The 12500-nt window shown below is 65.8% G+C and overlaps 2 protein-coding genes across 2 annotated transcripts in view; both read left to right on the top strand.

The window, feature by feature from the left end:
- Positions 1 to 9965, top strand: part of CHLRE_05g248650v5 (uncharacterized protein) — a 14832-nt gene extending 4867 nt beyond the window's left edge. Inside the window, exons 6-12 of the mRNA XM_043062558.1 lie at positions 1 to 823; positions 1376 to 1528; positions 1782 to 2228; positions 2528 to 2628; positions 3139 to 3423; positions 3665 to 3710; positions 4110 to 9965. The exon at positions 1 to 823 is cut by the window's left edge and continues 344 nt beyond it. Of these exons, the coding sequence (XP_042924591.1) occupies positions 1 to 823; positions 1376 to 1528; positions 1782 to 2228; positions 2528 to 2628; positions 3139 to 3423; positions 3665 to 3710; positions 4110 to 8192 (5938 nt within the window). The 3' untranslated portion in view covers positions 8193 to 9965. The remainder of the gene's footprint in view (positions 824 to 1375; positions 1529 to 1781; positions 2229 to 2527; positions 2629 to 3138; positions 3424 to 3664; positions 3711 to 4109) is intronic.
- An 808-nt stretch (positions 9966 to 10773) lies between these two features.
- Positions 10774 to 12009, top strand: CHLRE_05g248700v5 (uncharacterized protein). The gene is made up of 2 exons (XM_043062559.1): positions 10774 to 11734; positions 11957 to 12009. The coding sequence occupies exons 1-2, from the start codon at positions 11076 to 11078 to the stop codon at positions 11964 to 11966; spliced, it is 669 nt and encodes a 222-aa protein (XP_042924590.1). The 5' UTR covers positions 10774 to 11075; the 3' UTR covers positions 11967 to 12009.
- Positions 12010 to 12500: the final 491 nt, after the last annotated feature.

Genomic DNA, 12500 nt, shown 5'->3' with positions numbered 1-12500 from the left:
CGAGGGTTACGGCGGCGGCGGCGAGAAGGAGGGCCGCGGGTACGGCGGCCGCAATGGCGGCCGCGATGGTGGCGGCGGCGGCGGCGGTTGCGGTGGCGATCCGCGACTTGACCAGCGACGCCAGGACAGCAGCGGTTGGCAGCAGGCGCCGCCACAGCAGCAGCCATTGCCGTACACAGGGCCGCAGCAACCTTTCATGCAAACCGGCCAACCATCAGTGTACGGCGGCGGCGGCGGCCAGCCGCATCCGGCGGCGGCAGTGGCAGCGTCGGCGGCGGCGGGCGGGGGCGTGGAGCTGGCGGGGGGCGGGTACGTGCCAGTGATGTCGCTTCACCAAGTCACAGGCCCACCGCCGCAGCAGCCACAGCAGCCGCAGCCATATGTGACGATGATGGGTCCGCCGACCGCTCACGGGCCGCAGCACGCGCCGCACGTGCAGCAGCAGCCACAGCAGGCACAGCAGGCACACACGCACGCCCCGTACATCCACGTTCCACAGCACAACGCATATCCACACCGCCCTCAACCATACCCGCACCCGCACCCGCATCCGCACACCGGCCCGCCTCCTCACCCAGCATACCCTCTGCAGCCGTCGCCCTTCGCCACCGCAGCGGCAGCGGCATCCGCAGGGGCAGCAGGGGCACCCGCGGCGGCAGGTGCAGGTCGATGGGCAGGGGCAGGCGGAGGGGCAGCAGCAGGGGCAGCGGCAGCGGTAGCGCCAGCAGCGGCACCGCCGGAGCAGGGTGGGCCGACTGGGCCGGCGCCGCTGCCGGTGCCGCTGCCCCCACACCTGCGGCCTCGCCACTTCTCAGCACTGCAGGTGGGGTGGGGAGCTTGCATGTCTGTAGAATGTGTGTTGACATAGTAACACGAGATAGGGAACGCGCAGACACGTAGATTGTGTGTATGCGTGTGTGATGCACGTGTGTGTGAGTGTGTGTATGTGCGCGCTGGGCTACTGCTGCTGCTGGGTGTGTGCTGAGCATACACGGCGTCGCAGGGCATCGCGCCGCATCATATCGGATCGCACAGCCCTGGCCTGTTTTTTTCCTTGTGTTCTATAACCCCCCGGGCGCGTCACACGGTGTTGACCCGTTGTTCATGTGTGCCTTGATGAAATGCAGCACATAGCGAAGCACTGTGCTACCGTTTTATTCCCTTGTCCTTGCGCTCACAATACGCATAGCTACACGCGCGTCTTGGTTTCGACATGCGCGTTTCCAACAGCAAAACCACACGCACACATCTACACACACACACACACACACACACACACACACACACACACCTACACCGCCGTCTGGGCTGGCTTCGTTCCCTTTTCTTTTAAACACATCTACACACACACACATCTACACACACGCGCGCGCAGCTGCGGTATGTGGATGTGCGGGTGGCGCTGCTGCGACTGCTGGACGACCGCGGCGCGATCAACCCCACCACCACCGAGGTGGTGGAGGGGGCGCTGGCGGCGGGCGGGCCGCAGCTGGCGGCCAGGACGGCAGGCATGGAGGCGGCGGTGGAGGTGAGAAGCCGGGCGGCGCTGGGCTGTAATTCAATGGGGTTGGGTTGGGTTGGGTTGGGTTCAGTTGGGTTGGGTTGGATCGCGAGGCAAAGGAGGAGTTGTTGGCAGCCCCGCTGCCGTTGTCATCCCATCCGACAGACCCGCCCATTGCCCTGCAGCCCCTCATGCAACCCCGATCCAACCCCCAACGCAACTGCCGGTTCAACCGCCCATGCCACCACCCCCATGCTGCCGCCCTGCCGCCGCTCCGCAGGCCGCCGCCGCCGCCCTGCAGGCTGCGGGCGAGCGCCTGCCCTCCGACATAGACGTCATCCAGCACTACCTGGCACTGCTGCAGCAGCCGCTACAGCCGCTACAGCCGCTACAGCCGCTTGAGGCTTGGTCGGGGCCGGGGGCGGGGGCGAGGCCGGGGCCGGGGGCGGGGGCGGGGCCAGGCGCGGCGCCAGCGGCATCAGCACCAGCGGCAGCCGGGCCGGCGTGGCGTGGCGGTTTGGAGATCCGGGGAACGGACCGTACCGTCACCACGCTCCTCAGCTCTGCTGTACTCTGGGCGTCACCGCTGGATAGCGCTGCTACTGCCGGCGGCACCGGCGGCAGCAGCGCTGCTACTGCCGGCACGGGCGTGGGCGCGGTGGCGAGCCTGTCCGCGCTGGCAGCGCTGAAGAAGATTGCCATCTTTGAGCAGAGCGCCAAACACAACGTACGTGAGGAATGACGTGACTGTTTTCCCTTGAATCCTTGCCGGTGCTGGTTTCCTCATCGGGCCGTGTCCCTCAGGAACTTGCTCTGACAGTACCCCAGACCGCCTCGTGTGAAGGCACGCCGACCGATGCACGGCACTTCCCCTAAAACCCCTCCCCTCCCCCTGCCTCCTTCCCCCTCCCGCTGCCTCCCTGCCTGCCTCCCCCCCCCTGCCTCCCACCCCCGCCCTCCCACATCCTCCCTCCCCCTCCCTCCCTGCCTGCCTGCCTGCCTGCCTGCCTGCCTGCCCCGCTGCAGCCGCGCGCTCGTGTGTGCGACATGGACGCCTACCTGGGCTACGCCTACCGGGTGCCGCAGCTGGGGCTGCTGGAGTTCGAGCAGCGGTCCGAGATGGACAGGTGCGTGCGTGTGTGTGTATGTGTGTGTGTGTGTGTGTGTGTGTGCGTGTGTGTGTGCGTGTGTGTGCGTGCGTGCGTGCGTGCGTGCGTGTGTGTGTGTGTGTGTGTGTGTGTGTGTGCGTGTGTGTGTGCGTGTGTGTGCGTGCGTGCGTGCGTGCATGTGCGTGTGCGTGTGCGTGTGCGTGTGTGTGTGTGTGTAGGGTTGCAAATGCCAGCCCAAACTTAACCAAACCAAGCTAAACGAGCGGAGCACAGGCAGAGGCGCTAGGGTGGAGGGAGGAGCGGCTAGCGGCTGCGAGGGAGGGGCGGCTGGGGATGGGGTGTAGGGGGGCAGTAGCTGCCACCGTGACGCGGATGGCCAGCGGCTTTGAACGTGCGGCTGTGGCTGTGGCTGTGGCTGTGGCTGCGGCTAGCTGGGGAAGGGTGTTCACGTGTACTAACTTGCCGATATCGCACGTGCTGCTAACAAGCTACTGACGTGCTGCTGATTGACGGACGCACGCACCCCAGGCTTGTGGACTTCGGAACCAAGGTGGGCTGGTTCGCACCCGCCGCCGCCACAGCCGACGCCGCCGCCGCCGCAGCCGTACCGGCGGGTGACACGCCCTCCAGCCCGTCGCACAGCCCGCTCAAGAGCTCCGGCGGCAGCAGCGCGCTTGCCGCCGGGCTGCTGCCGAGCCCCAGCGGCGGCGCGGGCGGCGGCGGCTTCGGCGGCGGCGGCGGCGGCAACATGCGTGTGGGCGAGTTCTCGGTGCGGGTGCATGCGCAGAGCGGCGGCGTCCTCGCTGGCTACTCGTGAGTCACTCGTGCGCGGGCTACTCGTGCTCGTGCGCGGGGGGGGGGGGCGGGGCTGTTGGGGGCTGCTGCACATTGCATGGGCTGCACATTGCATAGATGGGCGGCAAGCAGGCTGCCGGGTTGCGGACTCGCAGGCCGTCGTGCTTCAATACGTTGAATTTGTCGGCCCCTTCTCAACTTGTATGCACACACGGTTCGTTGTCCTCACTTATCCGGACATTTTAACCCCTTCATGCAGGCTGACCATGTACCTGCTAGCGGCCTCCAACACATGGGCGTGCCAGGTGCGTGCCAATACACACACGTGGCAATACACACACGTGCCCATACACACACAGCACACAGCATGGCTCCCGCCCGGGTAACGGTTTCGATTGTGTGCCGCATGCTGCTCCATTCCGGGGCTCGCCATCTTCTAACCCCTCCCCCAGCACTCCATATTTGCAACTTAATGAATCCGTTCTTCACATGAACAGCGCCCCTCCTCTACTTCCGTGTGCGTGCATACATGCACACATACACACACCCAGACGCTGATTGACATTGTCGGTAACATTTGCTGTTCCCTCAAGGTTTCCTGCCCTCTACCATTTCCCATTTCTTCTAGCTCGTTACAAAAGTAACCCCCGCTCTTTATAAAAGCAACCCGCCCCGCTCCGCCGCTTCCTTGTTCGTGCACGCAGCGCCTGGCGCCCTGCCTGCCCGACCCCCAGCGCAGCCGCTTCCTGGCCGGCGAGGCGCTGCTGGTGCTCGTGTCGCTGGAGCCGCCGGGGCTCAGCAGCAGGGGCAGCGGCAGCTTCGGCGCCGCCGGTGGCGCCGGCGGCGCAAGTGGCGGCGGCGGCGGTGCCGGCGGTACCGGTGTCCCGCTTGTCGGGAGGGGCAGTGGGTCTGTGGCGGCGGCAGCGGCGGTGGCAGCGGGGGCGGCGGCGGCGGCGGGGGCAGGAGCAGGAGTGGCGGGCGCGGAAGCGGACGGGGCGCCGTTGCGGCATCGGCGACGGAGAAGCAGCAGCGGCACCGCGGCCGCGTCGGCAGCCACTGCAGCTGAGGCTGCCGCAACTGCGGCTGCTGGTTCTACTGTTGCTTTTGCTGCCGCTGCTCCTACTGCTGCTGCTACTGCTGCCGCTGCTACTGCTGCCGCAGCGACGGGGGGTGCCGCTGGTGCTTCTGCCATCGGCACCGCCGCCGTTGCAGATGTCGCAGCGGGCACCAGCGGTGCGACGGCGCTCCAAAGCGGCACCCGCGAACAGAGCGGCACCCGTGAACAGAGCGGCACCCGCGAACAGAGCGGCACTGGCGAGCAAAGCGGAACAGGCGAACAAAGCGGCACCGGCGCTGCTGGCGCTGCCAACGGGGCGGGCGGTGCCGGTCCCGGTGCGGGCGACATAAGCGCGGCTCCTACCGCTGTGTCAGGCGCCGCCGCACCGGCACCCGACTCGGCAGTAGCAGCAGCCAGTGCACCGGCAGTAGCACCAGCAGCCGCAGCCGCAGCAGCAGCATTGCCTGGGCTGGCAGTAGCAGAAGACGGTGTGTCGGCGTCGTGCGACGGCCCCTGCCGTGACGACGTCAGAGGCGGTGTGGGCGGCGGCTCTGGGGGCGCAAAGGCGGCAGCCGAGGCAGCAGCCGAGGCAGCAGCTCCGGCGGCAATCCCGCCATCAGCGATGGAGGGACAGGTGGCAGTAGCCATGGCAGTAGCCACGGCAGAGGCCACGGCAGTAGCTCGAGTAAAAGCCACGGCAGGGGCCCACACTGCAGCGCCAGCAGACGCGCCGCTGAAGCACACAGGAGGTGAGGCGGCGGCAGGGACACCCGCCCCAACAGCGGCCTCCAAGGCGGATGCGGCGGCGGCGGCGGCGGCACCAGAGCACACGGCGGTGCCAGCGGCTGGTGGCGGAGCCAAGCCCGTGTCAGCAGATGCACAGGCTGTAGCAGCATCTGGAGCTACTGCTGCTGCTGCTGCTACTGCCAGTGCCACTGCTGCTGCCGCTACAGGCTCGGACGTGGCCCATGCCGCTCCTCTGCCGCTCATGGCGCCGCCAACCCCGCAAGCCATGGACCCTGCCTCACCCACGGCGGCGGCAGCGGCGGCGGCAGCGGCTGTAGCAGGCGGCACGGCGGCGTTCCTAGGCCCAATGGCGGCTGTAGCAAGCACGGCAGCGGCGCCCCGGGGGCCCACCGCGGCTGTAGCAGCTCTTCTGTCGGGTGCGGTGCCGGTGTTGCGCCAAGATCAGGAGGGCCTAGAGGCGGCTGAGGCGGCTTCGGCGTTCAGTGCTAGCCCTGCGGAAGCGGCTGCTTCAGCCGTGGCGCCTGCGAAGGCGGCTGGAGCTGATGCCCTGGCTGCCGTTGCTCCTGCTGGTGCTGGTGCTGGTGCTGGCGCTGGTGCTGGTGCTGGTGCTGGTGCTGATGCTGATGCTGGTGCTGCTGCTGGTGCTGGCGCCGCGACCCCGGCGCAATGCGGCCATGTTGAAGCAACGGAGCTGCCGGCGGCCCCAGCCGCCGCCCAAGCCGGTAGCTCGGCCGCCGCCCAAGCCGGTAGCTCGGCCGCCGCGGCCCCGGACACAGCAGCACTGGGCGCGGCGGCGTCTCCACGAGCGGGCGCCGCTGCTTGTGCCCTGGCGGAGGCTGCTGTCGGCGACGCAGCAGCGCCCGCGCGAGGCGACGCCGGAGCTGCTGGCGACGCCGCTGTAGGGCCTGCCGCCGCCGCGGGCGACGGCGTCGACCCACATCTTGCCGACCTGGCTGGGGACTCGGCAGACATGGACATTGACACAGAAGCAGGCACGGACGTGGACGCGGACTTGAGCCCCCAGAAGGACTTGAGCCCCCAAAAGGACTTGAGCCCCCAGAAGGACTTGAGCCCCCAGAAGGACTTGAGCCCCCAGAAGGACTTGAGCCCCCAGAAGGACTTGAGCCCCCAGACGGAGTTGGAATCGGCTTCTGGGCGGGCGGAGCCGACCGCAGGGGCCGCACGAGATCTGACTCCGGCTCCGGCGTTGGGTCCAGCGGCAGAAGAAGCGGCAACCACGGCAGCTGCGTCGGGTGCGCCACCCCTGCCGCAGTCAGAGCAACCGTCGCAGCAGCCACCCCTGCCGCAGTCACAGCCGTCGCCGCTGCCGCCCCTGCCACAGTCGCAGCAATCGTCGCAGCAGCCACCCCTGCCGCAGTCAGAGCAGCCGTCGCCGCTGCCGCCCCTGCCGCAGTCGCAACAAGAGTCGTCGCAGCCACCCCTGCCGCAGTCACAGCAGCCGTCGCCGCTGCCGCCCCTGCCACAGTCGCAGCAATCGTCGCAGCAGCCACCCCTGTCGCAGTCAGAGCAGCCGTCGCCGCTGCCACCCCTGCCGCAGTCACAGCAGCGCTCGCCGCTGCCACCCCTACCGCAGTCGCAACAAGAGTCGCCGCTACCACCCCTGCCGCAACAACAGCAGGCGTCGCCGCAGCCACCCCTGCCGCAGTCGCAACAAGAGTCGTCGCAGCCATCCCTGCCCCAAGAGCAGCAGTCGCAGCATGCGCTGCCGCCTCCGCAACAGCACCAACATCAGCATCAACAGCTGCAACAGCACCAACAGCAGCAGCAGCCTCAGCAGCAGCAGCAGCAGCAACAGCAGCAACAACAGCAGCCGTACCCCCAGCAGCAAGAGCACATGCAGGCGTCTCGGCTTCCGCCTCAGTACCAGCCGCAATACCCACCGCAGCAGCTGCAGAAGCCGCAGCAGCCGCAGCAGCCGCAATACCCACCGCAGCAGCCGCAGATGCATCTGCAGCAGCCGCAGCAGCCGCATTACCCACCGCAGCAGCCGCAGCACCAACCGCAGCAGCAGCAGCAGCGGCAGCCGCCGTGGCTGTCGGGTGTGGAGTCGATGCCGCAAGGGTTCCTGCAGCTGGGCTCTGACGGGGTAGACGTGGGCGCTGCGGCGGGGCCGGGCGCGCCATGGCAGCCACCCCAACAACACCAACAACCCCAGCCCCAACAACCCCAACAACCCCAACAACACCAGCCCCTGCCCCAGTACCAATCCCAGGCGCATCCGGCGTGGGGCGCGCCGCCTGCTGGATACCATCAGCAGCAGCAGCAGCAGCAGCAGCAGCAACAACAGGGACCGCAGCTCCTGCCCATGGTGGCCGGCGGGCCGCCGCCGCCTCAGCCGCACGGCCCGCGGGTGCTCCTGCAGCACCCACCACCGGTAGGGCCACCTCAGGGCGCGGTGCTGCTCACGGCCGGCTACTACCCACCACAGCCACAGCTACAGCTACAGCCACAGCTACAACCACAACCAGAGCTACAGCCACAGCCACAGCCACAGCCGCAGCCACATGCCGACCCGTACGCGGCATGGCACGCCGCAGCGCCCTACGGCTTTTTCCTGCCACCGCAGCAGTACCAGCACCAGCCGCCGCCGCCCCTGCAGCCGCAGCAACACCCGCCGCCGCAGCCGCCGCCGCAGCAGCAGCCGCTGCAGCAGCAGCAGGTACAGGTGCAAGGCCAGCCGCCGGAGTACAACCCCTGGCCACCGGCCTACTCCTCCTACCCCCCAGGCAGCTCGACGTGCCCGCCCTACGCCGAGCCACCGCCGCAACAACCGCAGCCACAGCCGCAGCAGCTGCAATACGGAGCAGCCGGCCCGTACGCCCCCACCCCACACCTGCCGTACCAGCCGCCGCCGCAGGCGCCCGCCCACACCGCCGCACCGGCACAGGGCTACGGTGGCGGCGCGCCGTACGGCGGTTACGGCAACGGCTACGGCGGTTACGGTGGCGGGTACGGGAGCTAAGCTTGGTAGCGTTCCCAGGCCGGCACTGGCTGGGCGTCGTGACTAATGCAGGATTCGTACGCCTGGTACGTCGGCGTACGGGCGTACGGCGGCGGGCCAGGGCCGCTGTAGCAGCTGGCGGGAGCTGCAGCAGCATGGCGGGAGCTGCTGCCGCCGCAGCTGGGGGAAGCTGCCGGGCATTGGCGTCGGAGCTGCGGGCATGGCAGCTAGGGGAAGCTGCCGGGCATTTGCGTCGGTGCTGCTGCCGCAGCAGCTGGGGCAGCAGCCAGGCGGCGGCGGCGGCAGCCGCTGGAGTTGCAGGCATGGCAGCCGGCGGCGGCGGGCATGGCAGGTAGGGGAGGCTGCGAAACCTCGGCGCCGGAGCCCCGGGCATGGCAGCCGGCGGCGGCGGGCAGCCCCTGGAGTTGCAGGCATGGCAGCCAGGCGGCGGCGGCGGCAGCCTCTGGAGCGAGCATGCGCCCGTGCAGGGCAGGCAGCAGGCGGGCAGCCAGGCTCATGCATCAGGGCAATGCGATTCCGTGGCATTAGCGTTGCACGGTATGTGGCGGCCGCGGCCTGGGGCGAGCACCGGCGCTAGGGGTCCTTGCCTTGCCGATGCTGCCTTATGGCGGTCGATGAACCAGGTTGTGCCGCGTAGCCTGCTGCATTGCGACAGAGCAGTCCGTCGCAAGCAAAGCAGCAATAAAATTGCGCGTGTGCGGCTTGGACGTGGCAGCCACGATGTGAGCAGAGCGTTTGTACAGTGTGTGAGACTACGAGTTGTGGCAGTAATGTTCGTGGCTACATGCCGCATGCGGCTCTCCTATGGCTGAGCTTTGGGAAGGCAACACGCCCCGCCGGTAGGCTGCGCAGGCCTACGTTGTCAGGCTATGACGAATGCAGACACGGCACGCACGGCTGACCTGCCGAGCAGTGCCATGTGCGCGTGCTTCGGTAACGCGTTCCTTGCGCCTGCCTAAGGCTCACGTGTTGCAACATTCAAGCCTAGCGGCGCTAGCTGTGCGGCAGGCGAGCCGGTGATGCGCATGGTGTCTATCGCCGACAGCGCACTTTACTAGTTACTGTACTTGGCTATAGAACAGGTGAAGATTGCTTTGCGCGGGCGCTGTAAGGAAGCAAAGTAGACCTCACAACTTGAGGAAGGAATTCCTGCTGCAAGAGTTGATGTACAAAAGGACGGCGCATCTACGTGTGGGCACTGGGGCAAGATTGGCTAGGGTGCTGACAGGCGGCACATCACGGTGGTAGGGATACAGATTACAATAGATAAAGCAATAGGGTATGTTTCTCAAGGGTTGTACGTGATCCTTAAGGGAAGATAAATTAAAGAGGCCATTTACGGCTCGATTGCGCGTGGCTGGGGGCGGCATGGGGTGATGGACAATGCGCTCGTGCAGGGGTGCATCACCCCTGCGCTCGTGCGCCAAGTCGTGTCTCCTCGCAGCACGGCTGACAGTGTTAGGAAATGAACTGTAGTCTTCGGTCGTGTGGGCAGTTAGACATTCGACTGGGTGCGTAACTAGGACAGGCGCAGGGCAGGCGCTGCGCTCTGGCACAAGCTTGAGGAGGCTGGGGTTTCGTGTCGATGGTAACGAGGCGTGGAGCGCGAAGTTTGGAGTTCCTGGGCTCTGCGGGGACTAAGCTCGGCTCAGAGTAAAGCTCCGGTCAAGTGGGTATTATTAAAGCTCGGGGTTCCGCTGCAATGCAGCTCTCGAAAGGGCCATTGTGTCCCATGGGTCCCATGCATTGTCCTAGCTGTAAGCTTTGTCTCCATCACTCTAGACACCAATACACCACTCTAAACACCACTCTAGGCAGGGGGGGGGTACGAACTAAACCTCCAGACCCCATGTCCCAAAACCTCCCGACCCCCCCTCCGGACCGACCGACCGACCCCCACCACCGTGCAACCCCTCAAAACCCCCTCAAAACCCTTTGGTTTTTAGCCAGGTCGGTGTCAATCGACTGCTCTCGGCGAGCTCTACAATAGTATACCTCCGGTTCAGCTGGAGGCACAACTTGACTGGCAGCCATGCCACACATGTCCATGTGTCCATGGCCGACCACCGACCTTTCTGTCAGACTACCGGGGCGTGCGCTTAAGCTTACAATTGCGCTGTACATATGATGTTTGGCATTGTGTGCCGGAAGAGATTGGTCGACTTTCTCCCGGGATCACGGGAAGAATCCCGGGATTCATGTCACGCTCGATGGCCGGCGGCAGCCTTGTCGCCATGACCCACACGAAGCCTTGGCCGTTACACGTTAGCATCAGATCGCATAGTCTCCATGACACCAGTGAGAGACGCTCGAGTGGGGCTCCACGCTACTACGATGCCGATGTGGACGGACATGCGGCCGCTTTCCAGTGGCCAAACGTTCTGCAAATGCTTTAGTATGTGCATGTCAATGTGTGCTAGTACTTGTGCTAATGGGCGGAGCGTTTAGAGGGGCATTTAGGGCGCAGAGACGAAATCTGGCAGTCCCACCCACATCCGCGTGACGAAACCTTGGGGACCCCCAACCCCGACGACCGACCCTGAACTTTGAGGGCCCATAACTTTGCAATTACTACCCTGATTGAAACTCTGAAAGTGGATTTGGAGTCCTCTCGTCAAGCTCTTTCGTTTTAGAACATGGGGCCTTTCCCAGTCGAAACTACCCCCCCCCCTGCTCTAGGCACCATGTCGTCGCTCATCACGATTGCCGAGCAGCTGGTGGCCCTGAACATCAAGGTTGTAGAGGCGTTCCTGCCGCAGCTCGCTTGGGAGGCCCGCGCCGACAGGAACGGCGAGCACAACCCCCGCTACTACGCGCCCCTTCGTATTGGCGAGGGCGGGCCGTTTGAGCGACGAGGGCTCCACGGGCTCCATCCACCTCCGCATGGCTGGCGAGGAGGAGAGGTGCATTCCATACGAGGCCGCCTACATCATGGACCCGACCACCGGGTCCCTGCCCAACAAGCACCGTGTGGCGCCGGTGGAGGGCAACACGTGTGTGCTGGTGGTGTCGGTTTACCGCACCGACCTCACCTACGACGACATCGTGGGCGCCATCGTGGCCAAGTCTGTGGAGCGGCGGCAGCCCTTCAGTCTGGCCGCCATTGAGATTGAGCGGCCGACGGCACAAGTGGCCAGCACCAGGAGGAACGTTGGCAACACCTATGGCAGTGCCAACAAGGGCAGGACGCTGTCCCAGGCGGCCAAGGACGCCATGTCGGCGGCCCGCAAGGGCAAGGGCAAGGGCAAGGGCAACGGCAAGCCGATGTCCCAGGCGGCCAAGGACGCCATTTCAGCGGCCAAAAAGGGCAAGCCGCTGTCCCAGGCGACCAAGGACGCCATGTCGGCGGCCCACAAGGGCAAGCCGCTGTCCCAGGCGACCAAGGACGCCATGTCGGCGGCCCACAAGGGCAAGCCGCTGTCCCAGGCGGCCAAGGATGCCAGTTTGGCGGCCCGCAAGGGCAAGCCGCTGTCCCAGGCGCACAAGGACACCATTTCGGCGGCCAAAATCACCTGCCTCTGCGGCATCTGCAAAACTGCAAGGCGCGGGCCAGAGTCCAGAAGTCCCGGGCCAAGAAGGCCAAGAAGGCCAAGACAACGCCCTCCAAAACCGGTGTTTATCAACACCACCAGCACAGAGGGAGGGAGGGAGGGAGGGAGGGAGGGAGGGAGAGAATAATTACACTTGGTAGTGGCGAAGCCACTGATGACTAGGGCTGACAAGCCCTAGTGTTGGGTGAGCGCGTTCCACACGCTCACCCCTAGGCACGCCTGACACAGCAGGGGATAAGGCCCCAGTCCTGGTCAAGACAAAAGAGACACGGAGACACAAGGCTCACGCCTTCTCCACCAAAAGAAAGCACAACAGCCAGCAGGCTAGGGCGGAGCCTCAGAGGGGCAGACACAACTGCCTCCTTCACACCACACCACACGTACACACCAGACCAAAACACACGCCAGGAAAACACCGCCCGCCAAGGCCAGAAACACATACAAGGCCGCCCTGCCACAAACAGCACCCCTGGCCACAACAGAGGGAAGGCAAGGCGCTTAGGGCGCATAAAGCAAGCTAACCAAGCCCCCTCAAAAGGACCAGCAGGGGCCGCTCTCTGGCGGAAACCACACCCTGCATCGCTGGCCCTGGCGAAGCCCCCCAGCCCAACCACAAACATGAACAGAAAACAGAAAGCAGAAAACCCGACCCTCTCTAGCCCACCCTCATGCACCTGCGGAACCGTGCTTAGTCCTCGTCACTGTCCGTGATGGCCTGAGCGGGTTGTCCCGCGTTCATACCTGTGTGACAGCGCAA

The sequence above is a fragment of the Chlamydomonas reinhardtii genome, chromosome 5, assembly GCF_000002595.2.
Source record: "Chlamydomonas reinhardtii strain CC-503 cw92 mt+ chromosome 5, whole genome shotgun sequence".
NCBI lineage: Eukaryota > Viridiplantae > Chlorophyta > Chlorophyceae > Chlamydomonadales > Chlamydomonadaceae > Chlamydomonas > Chlamydomonas reinhardtii.
Note: the sequence above shows the minus strand (reverse complement) of the source record. Positions and strands in the feature narration are given on the sequence as shown.

Bases quoted from the DNA above. Each gene is read 5' to 3' on its own strand.
- CHLRE_05g248700v5 (XM_043062559.1), top strand. From the start codon at position 11,076: ATGGCTGGCGAGGAGGAGAGGTGCATTCCATACGAGGCCGCCTACATC.